General features: G+C 38.1%; 1 protein-coding gene across 2 annotated transcripts in view; it reads right to left on the bottom strand.

The window, feature by feature from the left end:
• The window catches only part of TMPRSS15 (transmembrane serine protease 15), a 146,019-nt gene that overhangs the window by 26,039 nt on the left and 101,596 nt on the right, over positions 1 to 18,384 (bottom strand). For both annotated transcript variants that reach the window (XM_070071911.1, XM_070071912.1), the window contains 3 exons: positions 8,489 to 8,584; positions 1,546 to 1,595; positions 1,214 to 1,388 (listed from right to left, as the gene is read on the bottom strand). In XM_070071911.1, the coding sequence (XP_069928012.1) occupies positions 1,214 to 1,388; positions 1,546 to 1,595; positions 8,489 to 8,584 (321 nt within the window). The remainder of the gene's footprint in view (positions 1 to 1,213; positions 1,389 to 1,545; positions 1,596 to 8,488; positions 8,585 to 18,384) is intronic.

Raw genomic sequence — 18,384 nt, 5'->3', positions numbered from 1 at the left:
AGAGGTTGCAACCTAGTCACCTACATGGAGCATTGAATGCACAGAATCAGAAAGCACTTTAGATGTAGATGGGGCAGTACCCTGACAGTTCCTCTGGAGGCCAGCTAGTGGGCCAGGTAGGAATCAGGCCCAGAGTCCTGATTCTACAGATTCTTGGGGTTGGACATCCAATCTATTAGCACTATCGTGATGTGTTTTTAGACATAGGCTCAATCCTTTCATGCTGATTCCCCCTGGCTCTCCCTATGACCCCTAAAACTTTCCCAGACCTCAGAGTCTGATAATTCATCTGTTTTTAACAGAGAGCTCTCAGTGTCTTTGTTGGTAGCATAGTTAAGTGTTTTTAACCTGAGTAACCACAGCTGTTTAGTTCACACGTGTGTGCCCGTGGCTCTTTCCTCTGAGATTCTGGATGCAGGCTGCAAGTTGGTGCTCCATAGATGACGTCATTCACTGGAGGTAGCCCCTATTTGGTGAGGCTCAGGGAATCAGTCCTAGGTTAGGTGCAAAAATATGAGGATGCTGATCTTTTTCTGAAAAAATTCAGAACTGTTTGGATGTGGCTATCTAGAGGTGTCAACTCTTATGTGAAAGAAGATAATTAACATGTTTTTGGGCCCAAGATCATTCATATCTTTTTCCTTTCCCCCATCTCTCTCTACTCACCCCTTTATTTCCTGTGGTACTGCCTTAGGAATGGCTGTGTGTAAGAAAAGCAAGTAAATTCCAGGCTTTAAAGGGAATTTTGCCCTGTTATTTTATAAAAATGAAGTTAGAAATGCATGACATTAGTTCTAAATTTTATTTACTTATTTATTTATTAATGTTAATTTATTTAAGGGGAAAAGAAAGAGAGAGAGAGGGAGGGGGAGAGAGAGAGAGAGAGAGAGAATCTCCCACTTACTATTTCACTGCCCCAAATACCCACAACAGCTGGGGTTAAGGCCAGCTTAAGCTGAGAAACCAACTCAGGTTTCCTACACACTTGATCTATCACCTACTGTTTCCCAAGGTGCACATTAACATGAAACCGGAATCGGGAGCAAAGTCACGGCTTGAACCGGGCACTCTGATATGGGATGCAGGCATCCGAATTTGCTGCACCAAATGCACCCCTGATGGAAGAGTTTAGTGAGTTTGCATGAAATGGGATGCTTGGCAATGCCTGCTCTGGTGACCTTATCTGGGAAGGGACATGTGACATGCTACTTACCCATACACACAGTGGGCAGCAGACACCAGCCAGTCTCTGCTAACTAGAGAAGCACCGCAGAGCAGTTGACCGTTGTAGTACAGAGCAACAATCCAGGGCCAGGCCCCTTCGTTGGCATTAGTCCCTCCAACAATCCTGGGACTGACGTCTTGGGCCACTAGCTTTGTTCCACATACTGTTCAAATAAATGAAGAGAGAATATCTACTTTACTTTGTTAGGTTTCTTCTGACCATGAAAATTGAATAGTGAGAAAATGCCCAAGGGACTTACATGCTCTGCTCAGAATTTTAAACTGAAAACTTGAAGGAGACATAACAAAATATTTACTTACACTTATAGTTACACTGTAACATAATGAGGGAATCTTGTAAACATTGTGAGCTGTAATGGAAAAATAATTATATTTCAAAAATTGTACATGTAACATTTTATAGTAAAACAGTGTAGGTTATCCCTACTTTCTTGTTTTAGTAAATAAGCGTTTCAACGGAAATATCATCTAGGAGATGTGGGCAGGTTGAAACGCAGAGCAGAAATAGGCCCAGTTAAGACAAATAGAGCTGCATGTGCATCCTTGCCACTTGCTCTTCATGTGATTTTGGGTAAGTTGTAGAATATCCCCCAAAACCTAAGTTCTTCATCCATAAAATGGGGCCAACAATCTTTACAATAGTAAAATTTTATGAGGATTGAAGCAAATGCTTTCCATAGAATTATTTCCATGCCTTATACATAATGAACATTAATCATTGATAGGTATGATTGTTTTTCTCTAACCAACCTTGCAATTCATCATTCAGCAATTTAGTAGTCTTCCCTTATCCTCAGCAGATACCTTTTAACACCCCCAGTGGATGCCAGAAACCACAGATAATACTGAACCCTGCAATTAAATGCCCTTTTGATCTTAATCAAGCACTTATCACACCATAACTGTAACTCTTGCATCTTGAGTATATGAGAGCAAATGACATTGGTTTCTTCTCACAATAAAAGATTTATTCTTGGCATAGATTTTAGCAACACCAGCATAAGTTTCTTTTCTTTCCTTATTTACTCAGCAATTTCACTTTTTCACTTAAAGGAAACATTTTACAGCTTCTCTTTGGCACGTCCAATTCACAGGATCACTCTTTTGTGCTTTGAAGTCATTACTGAGTTAAAAAATGGTTAGTTGAATACAAGCATCATGAGACCCCAACAGTGTATTGATAATCCTGAGAGCTACTAAATGACTTCTGTATGAGTACCGTATATGAAGACACTTCAAAATGTAGAACAATAATCATAGAAGTACATATGTCTCTTGGACAGACTAATTTCATTTTCTTTGGAGATGCAATTGCAGAATCATATGGTAGTTCTGTTTTTTTTCGGAGGAGCTTCCAAACTGTTTTCCACAATGGCTGTACCAATTTATATCCCAATCGGCAATGTGTAAGTGCTCCTTCACATGTTTGTCAGCACTTGTTTTCATTTCCTTTTGGTAACAGCGTATCTAACTAGAAGAGAAACCTCATAGTGGTTTTGATATGTATGTTCTTGATGACTAGTAATGTAAAGCATTTTTTGTTACCCTCACATTACACAATGTATACATGCATTGAAATATCATGTGATATCAATAAATATATATAATTTTTATGCCAGTAAAATATTTTTAAATACAGAAACTGAATTAAAAGTAAGATCACTTGGTGGCCAAATTTTTGAAATTCATTCATAATATATTCATTATAAGCATTTCCCATAAACTTTTTGAAAAACTCTAGTATGTATGGATTTCAAAACTAAAACTTATGCTTTGATTTCATTTCCATAAACTTTTTGAAGTACCCTTATACAGTGTGGACACACGGTACAGAGTAATAATTCATGCCTTGCACGGTATGACACAAGCCTATCATGCTACTGACAATGGCATGTAATTAGAAATTGATGTATTGTTTGTTTCTGGAATTTTCCATTAAATACCACATACTGTAGCTGACCACAAGTAACTGAAACTGCAGAGAGGAGGATCATATATAAGGAAGAAATAAAATACAGAGTGTGCCTCAGTCTTGCCAGTCCCACAGCTATTCAGTTCAATACTGTGGAAGGTTGATGAATAAATCAAAATTTTGCTTTCAAAAGAGCAGAAATAGAAATGGCAAAAAGCAGGCGAAAATATTGAAAACATCCATTACCTAAAAATTTGGATCCTAATTTTTTCCCATGCTATGAATTCTATTTTAAGCAAAAATTAAACCAAAAATTACTTTGTTTTACAGTGTGTTATACTAGCTAACCACTAGAGATCAGCATAACATAAGGAATTAAAACATGTGCCTACACTGTTTCATATTGTAGCTACTGCAGATGATAGTCACCATAAAACAAAAAAGTACATGCGAACTCACATATATAATTTTAATGACATATTTATATCTTCAACTGCACTTTATTGGGTGTATCATTTAATTTTTTGAACTTTTAGACAAAAGAAAAATGAATGATAAACAAGACCATTTGTCCAAAGCAATTCTTCTGGAACATGTACTTCTGGAACAAGTCCAATAAGGTTTATTTGAACTCACATGCATTCATATTGTCTGATTCATAAACTCTTTATAATAGAAGATAATTTCAGTTGAAATACTAGAAAATATATTCTATTGGTAACCAATGTGTATGTATCCATATCTATCTACACAGATATATTGATATATTCTATAAGCTCCAAAGAAAAATCATCAATTATGTTGTGAAATTACATCCAAACTCTTTCTACCTCTGCAGTATTTGGCAAGAAAAATCCATATTCAAAATGATCCATCTTTCTAAGGTACTTTTTAATGATCTTAGAAAGATTAAGCAATGCTTAATGCTCTGTGCCATGCATAAAACTGATGAATTTGGGTGCTGTCATTGTGGGATACCAAATTAAGCATGCTCAAGTCCTGATTATTTCACTTCTTATCTAGCTTTTTTTTTATTTTTTTATTTTTTGACAGGCAGAATGGACAGTGAGAGAGAGAGACAGAGAGAAAGGTTTCCTTTTGCCATTGGTTCACCCTCCAATGGCTGCCGCGGCTGGCGCACCGCGACCCACACACCGCGCTGATCTGATGGCAGGACCCAGGTGCTTCTCCTGGTATCCCATGGGGTGCAGGGCCCAAGGACTTGGGCCACCCTCCACTGCACTCCCTGACCACAGCAGAGAGCTGGCCTGGAAGAGGGGCAACCGGGACAGAATCCAGCACCCCGACCAGGGCTAGAACCCCGTGTGCTGGCGCCGCAAGGCGGAGGATTAGCCTAGTGAGCCGTGGCACCAGCCTTATCTAGCTTCTTGTTAATGAGCCTGAGAGGCAGCAAATGGTGACCCAAGTACTTGGGTTCATGTCACCCATGTGGAAGACCCAGATGGAGTTTTGGCTACCAGTTTCAGCCTGGACCAGCCCGAGCTATTGTAGCCATTTGGGGAGTGAATCAGTTGGTGGAAGATTCTATCTCTTACTCTGCCTTTCAATAAATCCTTTTTTTTTTTAAATTGTTTTTTGTAAGCAACACATAAAAGTTTCTGGTTAACTTAAAGGTAACAAGAAAACACCACTGAATTTGCACACCCTTCTCCAACAAACTCGCACATGCAGTGTCTCATGCTTGCTGTATCTCTAGTCAGAATGAATAGTGAATACATCCTTAGTCCAGATATATTTATAAGAAATGGAGAGAATGGCCAGCGCCGCAGCTCACTAGGCTAATCCTCCACCTTGCGGAGCCAGCACACTGGGTTCTAGTCCCGGTCGGGGTGCCGGATTCTGTCCCAGTTGCCCCTCTTTCAGGCCAGCTCTCTGCTGTGGCCAGGGAGTGCAGTGCAGGATGGCCCAAGTGCTTGGGCCCTGCACCCCATGGGAGACCAGGATAAGTACCTGGTTCTGGCCATCGGCAGTGCGGTGCGCCGGCCGCAGCATGCTGGCCGCGGCAGCCATTGGAGGGTGAACCAACGGCAAAGGAAGACCTTTCTCTCTGTCTCTCTCTCTCACTGTCCACTCTGCCTGTCCAAAAAAAAAAAAAAAAAAAAAGAACACACACACACACACAAAAAGAAATGGAGAGAAACATAATTTCCAGCCTGGCCTTGTCCCTAGAGTCAGAACCAGGTTAGTCCTCTGTACAAGAAGAATGACTGTGCCATGATCCTGTGTCTTTCTCTCCTATGAGTTGTGCAATAGTATGCTACACATGGATGGAATTTTAATCTGCTGTATTGACGAAAAAAAAACTAATTTCTCTCTCAACTTATGTCTAGTTATACACTCCCTGCTTTTCTTTTTTTTTTTTTTCTCCATTCTAGAATTGCTCTTTAGAATGGGCTGCTGCCTTCAGGAATTTAGAAGATGGCATGTTAAAGTGGAAAAGTATTGGATTCAAATAGTGTTGGATTATACCCTTCATACTGCCTCTTAAGTTTGAGAACTGTGCAAATCACTGATCAACAATAGGCTTCCCTTTCCTCATCCTTATAATCAAGGAATTCTGACAAAGTCATAGAGCTTCTAGAGAGAGTGGAAATAATCTCAACAATATTTCTACTTTGGAAGCAGTCAGAAGATATGCATTTAATAAAGTGCTTGATAAGCACTTTGTATCTTATAGCTAGTACTCCTCTTAGAACAAAATGTTGAACAATATATATTGTCAAATTTCCATTGATTTCTAGGACTAAAACTGAAGTGGTCCAAAACTTTGGAAGAAAAGAGAACTCAGTATTGGCAGCTCATAAACTGTACATTTCTTATTACATCAGGTCATATTGCAGATATCACGCTGAATAGTCTTTGCAATGGTGGGAAATGGTAGCCTGAGTGTGTCAAATACTTGACAATAGAATTTAAAAATGAGGATATAGGTAATTTTTCATAGTTGGAAAATCATTTTTACTAGTCATCCTCTTCTTTCTTAATTTTTAAAAGTTTATTTATTTACACAGCAGACCCATAGAATGGCAGATGTCCTAAACAGCACTCTGGCCTCAGAATCAGCACTTAAGGCATGCGGATCCGGCTGAAAAGCCCATGAGAGTATTTCAGGCATGGAAAGCCAAGACACTCTTGGGAAAAAAAAAAAAAAAAAAAAAAAAAAAAACTAAATGAAAGATTTCTGCGAGTGAGATCCCAGCGGAAAGAATGGGTCACCAAAGAAGGAGGTACCTTTCTCTGAAGGGAGGAGAGAACTTCCACTTTGACCATGGCCTTGTCTAAATATGATCAGAGTCAGTGAACTCAGGGGGCTTCCATAGCCTTGGCAACTCATGACAAGAGCCTAGGGTGATTACTGATGCCATAAACAAGAGTGTCAATTTGTTAAGTCAACAACAGGAGTCACAGTGCACTTACTCCTCATGTAGGATCTTTGTCCTTAGTGTGCTGTACATTGAGATTTAATGCTATAACTAGTACTCAAACAGTATTTTTCACTTTATGTTTCTGTGTGGCAGCAAACTGTTTACTTAATGTATGCTAAACTGATCTTCTGTATATAAAGAGAATCGAAAATGAATCTTGATGTGAATGGAAGGGGAGAGGGAGTGGGAAAGGGGAGGGTTGCGGGTGGGAGGGACGTTATGGGGGGGAAGCTATTCTAATCCATAAGCTGTACTTTAGAAATTTATATTCATTAAATAAAAGTTTGAAAGAAAAAAAAAAGAACACTCATTCTCCTAAATAAAGTTAAAGTGATCTTTGCAAAAAAAAAAAAAGTTTATTTATTTATGTATCCAGTAAGAGAGCAAACAATAAGATAGATAGAGAGGGATATATTCCATTTACTAGTTCATTAACCAAATGCCCTCAGAGCAACAGTTGGGTCAGGCTAAAGACAGGAGCCAGGAGCTCCATCTGTATATTTCACACATGTGGCAAGGACCCAAGTATTTCATTCATGATCTGCCTTCTCCCATGGTGTGCATTAGCAGTAAGCTGGATGGAAACTAGAACCCAGAGGTGGCACTCCATCCCAGGCACTCTAATAGGGGATGCGAGCACCCCAAGTGGTGGCTCACCCTGCTGCACTATAACCTCTGACCTGTAACTGGCATTTTTTGTTAAGTATTTACTAGCTTAGCTCTGCTCTGAAATACTTATAAAGTTAAGATGAATTTTTTTCTAAAATTCCTTTGCTTTTCCTTGAAGATTCTTAAGTAAGATATGAATAGAAGAAATTCTCAGTGAACAAGCTACTTCAAGATCTATGACTGTATAAATTTAGATAAATCATACAGAAAGAAAACTTAGAATCCTGCCCCATCACTTCCAGGTGCTTTGCTTTATCCCCAGTGAGACTCATAATACCAATCAGGGCCCAGCAAACACTGATATAAAACATTCAACTGCAAAGTACCTTTATTGGCACTAAAAATACTCCTTTACCAATTTATTTTACTAGTTTAGCACACAGAAATGGAAAATTGTCATGAATAATTGACTAATTATATAATTTCATTTTTAACCATTAAGCATGTAAAACAAAATATCTTGCAATAGCATCTTAAATCTTTGTAGTTACAGCTTCTTCTTAGAGTTATATTCTTCCTGCCCACACCTGGCATTTAATGCAGCTGTAAACTTTAGAATCCAACTGCACAATTTCAAGCAAAAAAGTGTTGCTAACATCCATGTAGGAGAAATGACTAAATGTAAGCTAAAATAGAGCTTTGAAAACCAGGAGGATGCTGCTTATTAGTACCTAAGGTTCTAAGGTGCAAATAAATCTAATTTTAAAAAGCAAATGGGAATGCATAGGTACAACTACAAGTCTATACTCTTTTAGATAATATTCATGTTCTATTGGCTAATAAAGAGAAAACAATACACTCATTTCCTCCAATCCCCATTATTGTCTTTAATGAAACTAATTTTTGTCACTTTTTTAGTGTTATCAACATTGGACTTATTTATCCTAGGTCTCACAATTTCTACCGCATTCATTTTTTTAATGAATCTAAGGGCAAAAATAAAGCAATGTATGGAATTTGAACTTATCAAATCCCTGGTGTAGTAAAAAGTTACATAGAAAACTCTAATTTGACCATCTTATCCTATATAAAAGAGCTAGGCAATGTCATCAGATAGGATTGGTTGGATAGTATTTGATGAAAGAATAGAGTAAGTCAAATAACTTTCAAGATTTTATGGCCATTATGTGGCAGCATTCAAATATGTCTGGGTTTAAAAAATCTATCCCCTTCCCAGTTCATGTACAATTTTATCAAGAACAAATCTTAGACCTACCTTGGTGTTAGAATTAAGCTACCATTAGGCACCGTGTTTAATTTCACAAATGGTCCAGTTTCAGTAGAGAAGATTGGAGTTGATGAGTTTTCATTCCTAGGGAAAATAGACATATAGACAGAAGCAAATAAAGAAACCATAAGCTACACTTTTAGTTACTTAATGCTGTGGACATTGAATGAAATTATGACATTCCACATGAGGGAATTAATATTTTAATATAAAACTTCATATGTTTTGCTGTCTGAAAGATAGTGCACATCCATAGAATTACCCATAATGACACAGAATGTCATTTTAATTTATGCATAGTATCTGTAGTCCTTGTTTTCACTTGCACATATCATTTTATCAACTGATTTTTTTTCTCATTTGACTTTTTCTGTGTTGCCCAATAACTCTAAAATGATAGATTCGGAGTGTCAATTTCACAAAATTGCTGCATCATAATTTATGAAGTCTTTATCTTGTTAAGTGCATTTCTCTTCTGGAAAGAATGTATGCTGCTTAAGAACAACATAGGAAATGAAGATAATCTATATTTATCATTCAACATGGTGCTTTGTTCCTGATATTACATTGAATTCAAAGCCTAATAAGCCCGAATTTAAAGTCAGAGTCATGTGATTGCTCTAAAGGGAGTAGTATGTATCTTCCACTGGGGAGTGTCAACTGATGTTCTACCACAGGGTGGAGAAAGAGACACTTACATGTGACAAGACATTTAAACCCCTCGGCTTTCTATTCCTTGAAATCTGTTATATCCATACTCTCAAATGTGAGTCTTAACTAAAGATTTCTCATTATCCTTTCTTTCTCTAGACAGAGACCTTAAGCTTTCAGTTCCTAAATGTTTTTCTGCCTTTTGCTTATTCCAGATTTTAATGTTGACATAAAAATATGCGTTAGGCTATAAATGTCCTGGTTTCTGCTATCTTCTGCTAGTCAGCAAGAAGATGATGCTATTCCTACCTACTGAAGAAGCTTGCTGGGTTTACTCATTGCCTCTTGAAAAAAAAAATAGTCCAATGTCTTCCCACACTACAGTGAGCACTGAGCCTTCCTGTCTGGATGTAGGATATTTCCAAGAAACACTCGGAGTTACGATTAAAAAGAGAAGAATTAAGCAGAGGGTAGTTCCTCTCTTTCTGAATGCTTTGTATGAACTGAGAATGTCTGGTAGTTTTAATCCACTGAACAGAGATCTGGGGCAGTGGAGGCTTTATTGAGAGTCCCAGAATTTAGCACCCTATGAATTTTATTTTACCAGTAGATAAAAGTAACTCAAGCATTCAAAGCTATTACCATTACTTTAATAAAATCTGAAATAGATTTATCAACAGAAAGATGGACCTTGTTGGTTTTGTTAGAGAAGAATCATTTTATTTAAGTGTTTATGTAAATGCAGTTTCTAGAGGTAGGAAACAAAGTGGGCATGAAAAACTCAAAAGCAGCCAAGGATGTAGAAGGTCAGTAACACCCAGGTAGTGAGGGCATCACTAATGCAGAATGGCTATGTTTAAGGACTCACACTTTCACAGAAGAAAGATTGAGGATCAAAACAGATTTCAGAGGACTTTGAAACAGACCATTGAGGATGATTCTGGTAGAATTCATCGCATTCATCTTGGATTTTAAAAATATGAGTGAGGGATGTGTTTTTGGCCTACTGGTAAAACCTCCCAAGTCCTTTATTGGGGTGCCTGGATTATTTCTGGCTCTTGCTTCTGATTCCAACTTACTGCTAATGCCGACCCTGGGAGGCAGTGGTCATCACCACTAATTAGGTTTCTGCCACCTGTGTGGGAGACATACATCAAGTTCCCAGTTCTCAGCTTTAACCAGACCCAGTCCTGTCTGTCCAAATGTTGCAGACAGGAAGCATGAGTTTTATCAGCAAACGCTTTAGAAGTGAAAGTCCCCAGTTATGGGCATTTGGTGTAGTTGTTGAGACACACTTAAGATACCTACATCCAATATGGGAGTGCCTGGGTTGGAGGCTGCCCTCTGTTTCTGACCTCAGCTGCTTGTTAATGCACACCCCAAGAGGCACACTGATGGCTCAAGTGTTTGGGTCCCTTCCATCCACCCAGGGACCTGTATTGACTTTCAGACTCCTGGCCTCAGCCTGACCCAGACACAGTTTGTGGGCATTTGGGAAATGAACCAGCAAATGAGATTTCTCCTCTTTCTCTCTTCTTTTTTTCCCCCTGTTACCTTTCAAAACATAAACAAATAATTTTTAGAAAGAAATACAAATACTCTAGCTTCACTCCATGCCAAGAACCAGAACCTCTTGGATTAAGGGTCCCATGCTCTGTGTTACAACAAGTTCTCTAGCTGTCAGAAAACCCAAATAGATGCCCGAATAGATGTTGTTTTCTTCTACTTGCACGAGTCTCTGCTCTTGTACTTCTAAGGTGATTTCTAGCCACCTGATAATCCGTTTTAAGGCACTCATCAGTAGTGGGTAAATATCTTGGAGGATGTTTCCTTAATATATTGCAGAGATGTAGAGTCTAGACTTTTCAATTTCCTGTCTATTTTTCCTTTCCTATCCCTTGGATAGGAACTTGAAGAGACCTATTAATTTCTCTGGAAATTAGAAACAAAATATAGACAAACATTAAATGAATATTGATACTAACAACCTAACAGTACTATATAGTGACCATCAGTTTATATGAAAATTTCCAGTTTTCAGTGGCAGATATCAAAATTTGGAGTTTAATTCAAAATGAACTACTTGCATTTCAAATTTTGCCAAGTCAGACTCATCTTTTTCTAACTGAACACAAGTTATTCCAGTTTGTATGCACAAAAAGCAGAATACAAGGTAGCAGAAGTTTACAACAAACTATTCATTGTCTCAAGAAAGATGAGGCAATGAAAACACATTAAAATATTATTGATGGGGCCAGCACTGTGGCACAGTAGGTTAACCTTCCATCTGTGGCGCCGGCATCCCATATGGGTGCCAGTTCGAGTCTCAGCTGCTGCACTTTGGATCCAGCTCCCTGCTAATGCACCGGGAAAAGCAGCAGAGGATGGCCCAGGGCCTTGGGCCCCTACACCCATGTGGGAGACCTGGAAGAAGCTCCTGGCTCCTGGATTTGGATTGGCCTAGTTCCAGCCATTGCAGCCATTTGGAGAGTGAACCAGCAGATGGAAGACCTTTCCCTCTCTCTCTCTCTCTCTGCCTCTCACTGTCTGCAACTCTCCCCCTCAAATGAATAAATAAAATCTTTTTAAAAATTATTGACAAAATAAAAGGTTAGCAATCCCATTAAGTCACCAATTTCAAAGACAACATTTTGGAACTACTGAAAAATTGAATTGGTCAGAGAGTACATGATATATTAAGTTCCAAAACTAATGCACACAAGAGAGGGGCTTCCCGCCTCCGTTCCTGTGCATGCAAAGAAATTGAATGTTAATTTTTCGAGAGGCACTCTGGGACAATTACTTTTTCTAAGTCTTGAAACCTTCTAGATCTGCAGGTTGAGATAAGTCCATCACATATTTACATAGCAGTTTGAAATCAGAGATGTTTGGTATCACACAGAAACACTGTTTAGCATTACCTTGTTGACATACTAGTGCTTCTAGCCACCTATTTCTAAACCTTTATTATCATTTTTATGAGATATGCACACTCAGAGGGCTCCTCTGACTTCAGGAACTTTATTGTATGTGAAAAAAAGAAGCAAACAGATGTAGCCATTATTATTGTTGAGGTCATAGATGGAGCATAAGAATATGTTTTCAAGTGAATTCAAGAGAAAGAAAAAAGGATATCCCAGGGCCACTTGCATGGTATTAAATCTTCTTCCTCTCTTTTCAGGCCTTTCTCTTTTGTCTCACTCCTCAGACTGTATTTGCTCTGATAAGAATTCTCCCCTGAAGCAGGAGCTTAGGTACCAATGTTTAAAACCTTTGGACACACTAAAGCTAAAAAGAATGATGTATGCTGCAAATACTGCAGCCAGGCACTGCAGCTCATTTCACACCCCAAAAGGTTTAAGTAATGAATAGAGCCAGGTAGGATTATCCTAAAAAGTGCTTTTTGGAGAAGGATGCACCTTCTTTTCAGATTGGAGTGGAAGAAGAGGATTGATTTGGTGGGATAGTAGTAGAGGGAGAGCATTTTATAGGCAAGGGTATGGTGGATGGAAGAGATGTGATGGCAAAGGTCATCCAGCTAGGAGTCATCACATGAAAGTGATTAGGCAAAACAAATGTCATGGATGAATTTGAATAGACTTAAATTGCTTACTGCTTGCTACTGTTATGGCAATATATCTAACACTCACTTAGCCCTATGATAATTCTTCACAAACTGGTAAGTTTACTTATTTTAGATTTGCTGGTCCTGACATTTAAAATTATCTTAGCCCAATTAATTTCCTTCTTTGTGCAGCTACTGTGTTAACAGCAGGAGGGAAGCGAGAGTCATTCTGGTAGCTATTCTCTGTTGTTTTACAGGTGTGCTGATGTTAGGAAGGAAACAAATTGCTGGCATTTCTACCAAAAATATGACTGAGAGATGTGATACTTCTAGGAGATTGTCAAAGAGACAGGCTCTCAATGGACATTATCTGGACACCTTGGACAACATGATCTACTGTAACATTACTTTCTCAGATGCTATCAGAGTTTATTTATTTTAGAGTAAAAGGCAGATGACACACTCATCCATACTTGGTATAAAGTTTTCTCAAGGCATATGTTTTCCACTGTATTAATACTTTATAAGAATTTGTGTGAAATTTCCTTTAGTAATCAGTGCAAACACTATCTGCCTTTCCTTATAAGACTGGTAACATTTATATAATCTCATAATGAAAGTTACAGAATTTTTAGTATTTTTCATTTTCCATGGATTTCCAGAAATCTCAGACATATATGATAGTAATTACAGTAACCTTCTGTAGATTCTCCTTCCTGTGTCTTTGGATTGCTTTTTCATGTAGTGTTCCTATTATATCCCTTCATATAGCCTTTTTCACATATAAGTCAACTTCTTTTTGAAAGGAAATAGGTATGAAGAAAAGAAGGGATAATGAAAGAAAATATTGGGAAATAAAGAAAGAAAGTTAGTTAAATATGAAGAAAAAGACAAAATAAGGAAGAAAGAAAAAGACAGAAGAAGGAAGAGGATGAAAAAAATTAAAGGAGAGAGAGAAGAAAGAATATTATTCCATCGGACTGTGTCAATTTTATTTAAAATAATCTTTGATTTCCTAGAATATACAGGGCCAATTGCAGATTAAGCTGTTAGAGAAACAGAATGAACAGGAACTTTTTATTATGAATTCACAGTGTTTCAGTTTTCTCCTATTCTTACCTGTCTGTGTCTCAGAATACAGAAGGCACTCCCATCTCAAATAACAGTAGCTAAGAAAATGATAAAGGCCATTGCCTTGTGGTATAAACACAAACTCTTGTTTTTTATGTAACAAGCTATACATTGCCAAAAAAAAAAAAAAGAAAATACCAAACATCAGAAGGATTTTATTACTCTAATTTCTGTATAATTATATTCTTAGTAATTTCTGGAAACCCAAGTCTTTTTATAGCGCCAAAATACTGATTAAAAAGTATAAGCCAAAATTGAATTAAAGATAAAAGAATTCTACCAAAATTGTTAGTAAAAATCAGTGAAATTCCATATCAAAGAGTATCTTAATTCTCAGGAATAGGTTTTCAGATACTTAGTGGACAAAATCATAAAGAGTTTTTTCCTAGTAGAAAATACTAGTTTGTGGGTTGGTGAAAACAGCCTCAGATATTCTTTGGAAAGAGATCTTTCTAAACTCTACAATTAGGCTCTGGTCTGTTGGGGGTAGAGAAAGTTATGTCAGAATGACAAACTAAGATAACCCCTGGATTAAGTCAGAGATAATTTTCAACAGAGCATTTACATCAAATTGCAGTAGAAAAATTTTTTTTGATGTTTTGTTTAAAAAAAATAATCAGGCACTATCAAACTGCTAAAGCTCGGGTAGGTTTTATACAAGTTCTGTGCCAAGAATGGTATGTTCCTTCAGTATGAGACGGCCTCCGTATCAGAATCACAGGAGCCTCTTTAGAGAACAAAGACTTCTGCATCTCTGTCTAGCCAGGTCCAAAACCTCTGAGCTCAGGTCATAGAGCCCTTGGTAGTCTATGAAAACAAACAGGAGTGCTGGGGTTACACATGAAATAATTACATTTTGATTTTTATTAATCTCTGTTCCAATACAAATGTGAATAACTAATTATCAGCAATACCCATAATATTATCATAAAAACAAATTATAGATATTTTCATATCTTATTGTAGTTGCTACACAAATACAAAAACACCCTTTATATTCACCTTTGATATTAAAGTAATTATTACAACCACTAGTATACCTTATCTAACATTAATAGAGAAATATATTACCATATCATATATTTAGTATTCCATTATTAGTTCACTCCCCAAGTGGCTTCAATAGCCAGGGCTGTGAAGCCTAAAGCCAGGAACCAAGAATTCCATCCGGGTCTCCCACATAGGTAGCAGGGGCACAAGCATTTGGCCCTTCTGCTACCTTCCTAGGCACATTCGCAGGGAGCTATATGAGATGCTAGAGTTGCAGGTGGAAGCTTAACTGGATAAGACGTAAGCTACCTTCTTAACTGTCACCCTCCATTGTCTGCATTCTTAGGATCCAGATATTTAACTATTTTTAAGACATTAATATTTCCTACATTCTACAAAGTTTCATAGTGCTCATGATATCTAGCTTGTGAAGGCTTAGCAAGGCAAATCAACTGCATCATTCATATACTAGGTCAGTTATAGGGTGGAGTGCTTTCCTAGGAAAATCATTTAAAATCAATATTTTAAATTTCTTTAACGTTTATTCTTGCATCAGTCTAAAATGTTTTCGTTCACACTTTTATCAAATACATAAAAATGCTAAAAAGTACCTTTTGCTTATGCATCCTATAAATGGCAGGGAATGAAAAACTTTAATATAAAAGAAGGAAAGGCTGATGAAATCTGCCTCATATGATTTACTAGAATCTGTGGGGAATTGCATTTTGTACCCTATCTGCATAAATAATCTTGAGAGACTACAGTGCCTTTTTAATAAATTGACTCCTAAATTACTTTCCACTGTACCAAACACACATCATTTTAAACTCACTAAGTTTTCTTTCAGTTACCATACGCCAGTCTAGACAAATTCTCATTAAGGCTCTAACTTTCTTTCAATTACTAGAGCACTGTGGAGACTATTTAATAAGCACAGGCCCAAAGATTAAAGTCTTTAAAAAGATTACCTGACTTATTTCTGAAGAAAGCAAGTGTCTGACCTTCATCAAGAACTGTGTCTAAGGCAGTGGTATGTATTACTTGCTTTATACACACTAAAAGTCCGATTCTTTGTCCCTGTCTCCAACTGGAAAGACGCTGGCCCATAAGAAATGAGGTCAGTGAACTTGAGGGTAAAATCTGTTTTGGGAAAAACACCATGTAAGTAAGCAGTACACAGTTGTATAGGACTATCTTTCATCCACTCAGCCTGGACCATTTTCTAGAACCCTTCTCTGAACTGGCCAACTAATATTTAGTTTCTACTGATAACATTGCATTAATCTCATTTTTTAAAAATTACCTATGCTTTATTTATTTTTATTTTTATTTGACAGGCAGAGTTAGACAGTGTGAGAGACAGAGAGAGAGTTATAGACAGTGAGAGAGAGAGAGAAAGGTCTTCCTTCCATTGGTTCACTCCCCTAATGGCAGCTACGGCCGGCACTGTGCTGATCCGAAGCCAGGAGCCGGGTGCTTCCTCCCGGTCTCCCATGCAGGTGCAGGGACCCAAGCACTTGGGCCACCCTCCGCTGTCCTTCCGGGTCACAGCAGAGAGCTGGACTGGAAGAGGAGCAACTGGGACTAGTACCGGGTGCCCCAACTGGGACTAGAACCTAGGGTGCCGGCACCACAGGTGGAGGATTAGCCAAGTGAGCCACGGCACCGGCCCTCTATTCTTTATTAATCCCTGTCACATAAACCCTTAAAGCAAAGATTATGTCTTACTAATGGAACAAATGACATCATCACTAATGCTTACCTTTCTGATCCAGGAATAACCAACATATTTTATATATTTACTTACATATACTTATCATATGCTATTATTTGTAAATAGCATTTATGTAATATGCTAATATTACATAAATACATAAAATGAAGTAAAGTTATATGTTTCCTTTTCAATACATTATGTCATACAAATACAGGAGTCAGTACTATGCTATATCCTTGAGATATTATTCAAAACATTGAAAGTAAAATTTCTATCAAAGCAAAATATTGATTATTTTGACCTTGTGAAGAATGACCCCCCTTAGCCCCATATAATCTTCAAGAAAACGTAGTTATATTTCACAAACAACAATGTAAAGAATGTCTGTGTTTATAATCATTTGAGGATGCTCCAAAATATAGTGAATTAGGATACAAAGCTCCTTGGCAGTGAAAACCAATCACCAAGGACATTCAAATGCATCAGTTGTGGAAACAAGGTCAAGTCACAAATCTCTTTAGCTTAATCTTTACGAAATTCCAAAGTCTATAAAGCTCTCCTCAGCATTGCTTCTTTGACACTGGAAGCAAATGACTTCCTAGGGCTTCATCTCTATGGACTGGATCTTGAACTAAAATCAACATTAATGTAGAAACCTGAAATCAATGCCACTTACTCATGCATTAATTGAAATCAGAATAAACAATTGGCCGGTGTCGTGGCTCACTAGGCTAATCCTCCGCCTGCAGCGCTGGCACACCGGGTTCTAGTCCCGGTCAGGGCGCCGGATTCTGTCCCGGTTGCCCCTCTTCCAGGCCAGCTCTCTGCTGTGGCCAGGGAGTGCAGTGGAGGATGGCCCAAGTGCTTGGGCCCTGCACCCCATGGGAGACCAGGAGAAGTACCTGGCTCCTGCCTTTGGATCAGCACGGTGCGCCAGCCACAGCGCGCTGGCCGCAGCGGCCATTGGAGTGAACCAACGGCAAAGGAAGACCTTTCTCTCTGTCTCTATCTCTCACTATCCACTCTGCCTGTCAAAAAAAAAAAATATATATATATATATCCATTTCAGAGTTTTGTTAACTCTTTAGCAAAAATTACTATTCCTCCTGTTACCCAACCTCTTGAAGACTCTTTATATCTGAAAATCTCCTATGTTGAGAAGGGGTTCTTCAGCCTGTTTAAGAAAAACTAACATTGATGGAGAAGTAATGAAAGCTGAAAACTTGGGAATTGAGTGATACTAATGCAATTAAGGTACATCCTTAGATAGACTTCAATGATGCACATGTTTTATTAGGATATAGTTTCTGCAGGCAGGATCTTTGGTATTTGTTTAAGCATAATACATGCCATTTAGTAAGCAAAGTCCAAAGAGAGCAACTGATTCTTTCTTCTGGACAAATGGAGTAATTTCCTTAGCTCTGCAAAAATACTTAAGAACTCACCATTCATTGAGTTCTCTTCCCTTAGGGTTCCCTTAGGGGTTCCGTCCCCGTTCCCAGCTACTCATTCCAATTCTGATCTCCATTTACTCTTAACAGAATCTTATTTTACTCTGGCAATCTGCACAATTGCAAAACTGGATACTTTACGTTTTTATTTTCAAAGCATTGCTTAAGGGGTGGGTTTCAGCTTCCTGGCTTCTTTAACAATGTGTGTGTCTTTGTGTGCATGCTACTGTGTGTACATGGTAGTCTGTTCCTTGATAAACAACCCTCCTCCCAGTCCTCTCTTGGAGTTCAAATAAACCGCTTGGTGTATAACCACAACATTTTAAAAAAATAAAGAAAGCACACACAGTCTGCCCTTTATTCCTGTGGGTTCCATATT

This window comes from Oryctolagus cuniculus, chromosome 4, assembly GCF_964237555.1.
Source record: "Oryctolagus cuniculus chromosome 4, mOryCun1.1, whole genome shotgun sequence".
In the NCBI taxonomy this organism is placed as follows: domain Eukaryota; kingdom Metazoa; phylum Chordata; class Mammalia; order Lagomorpha; family Leporidae; genus Oryctolagus; species Oryctolagus cuniculus.
The sequence above is the reverse complement of the archived record's forward strand: the minus strand, read 5'-3'. Positions and strand labels throughout refer to the sequence as shown.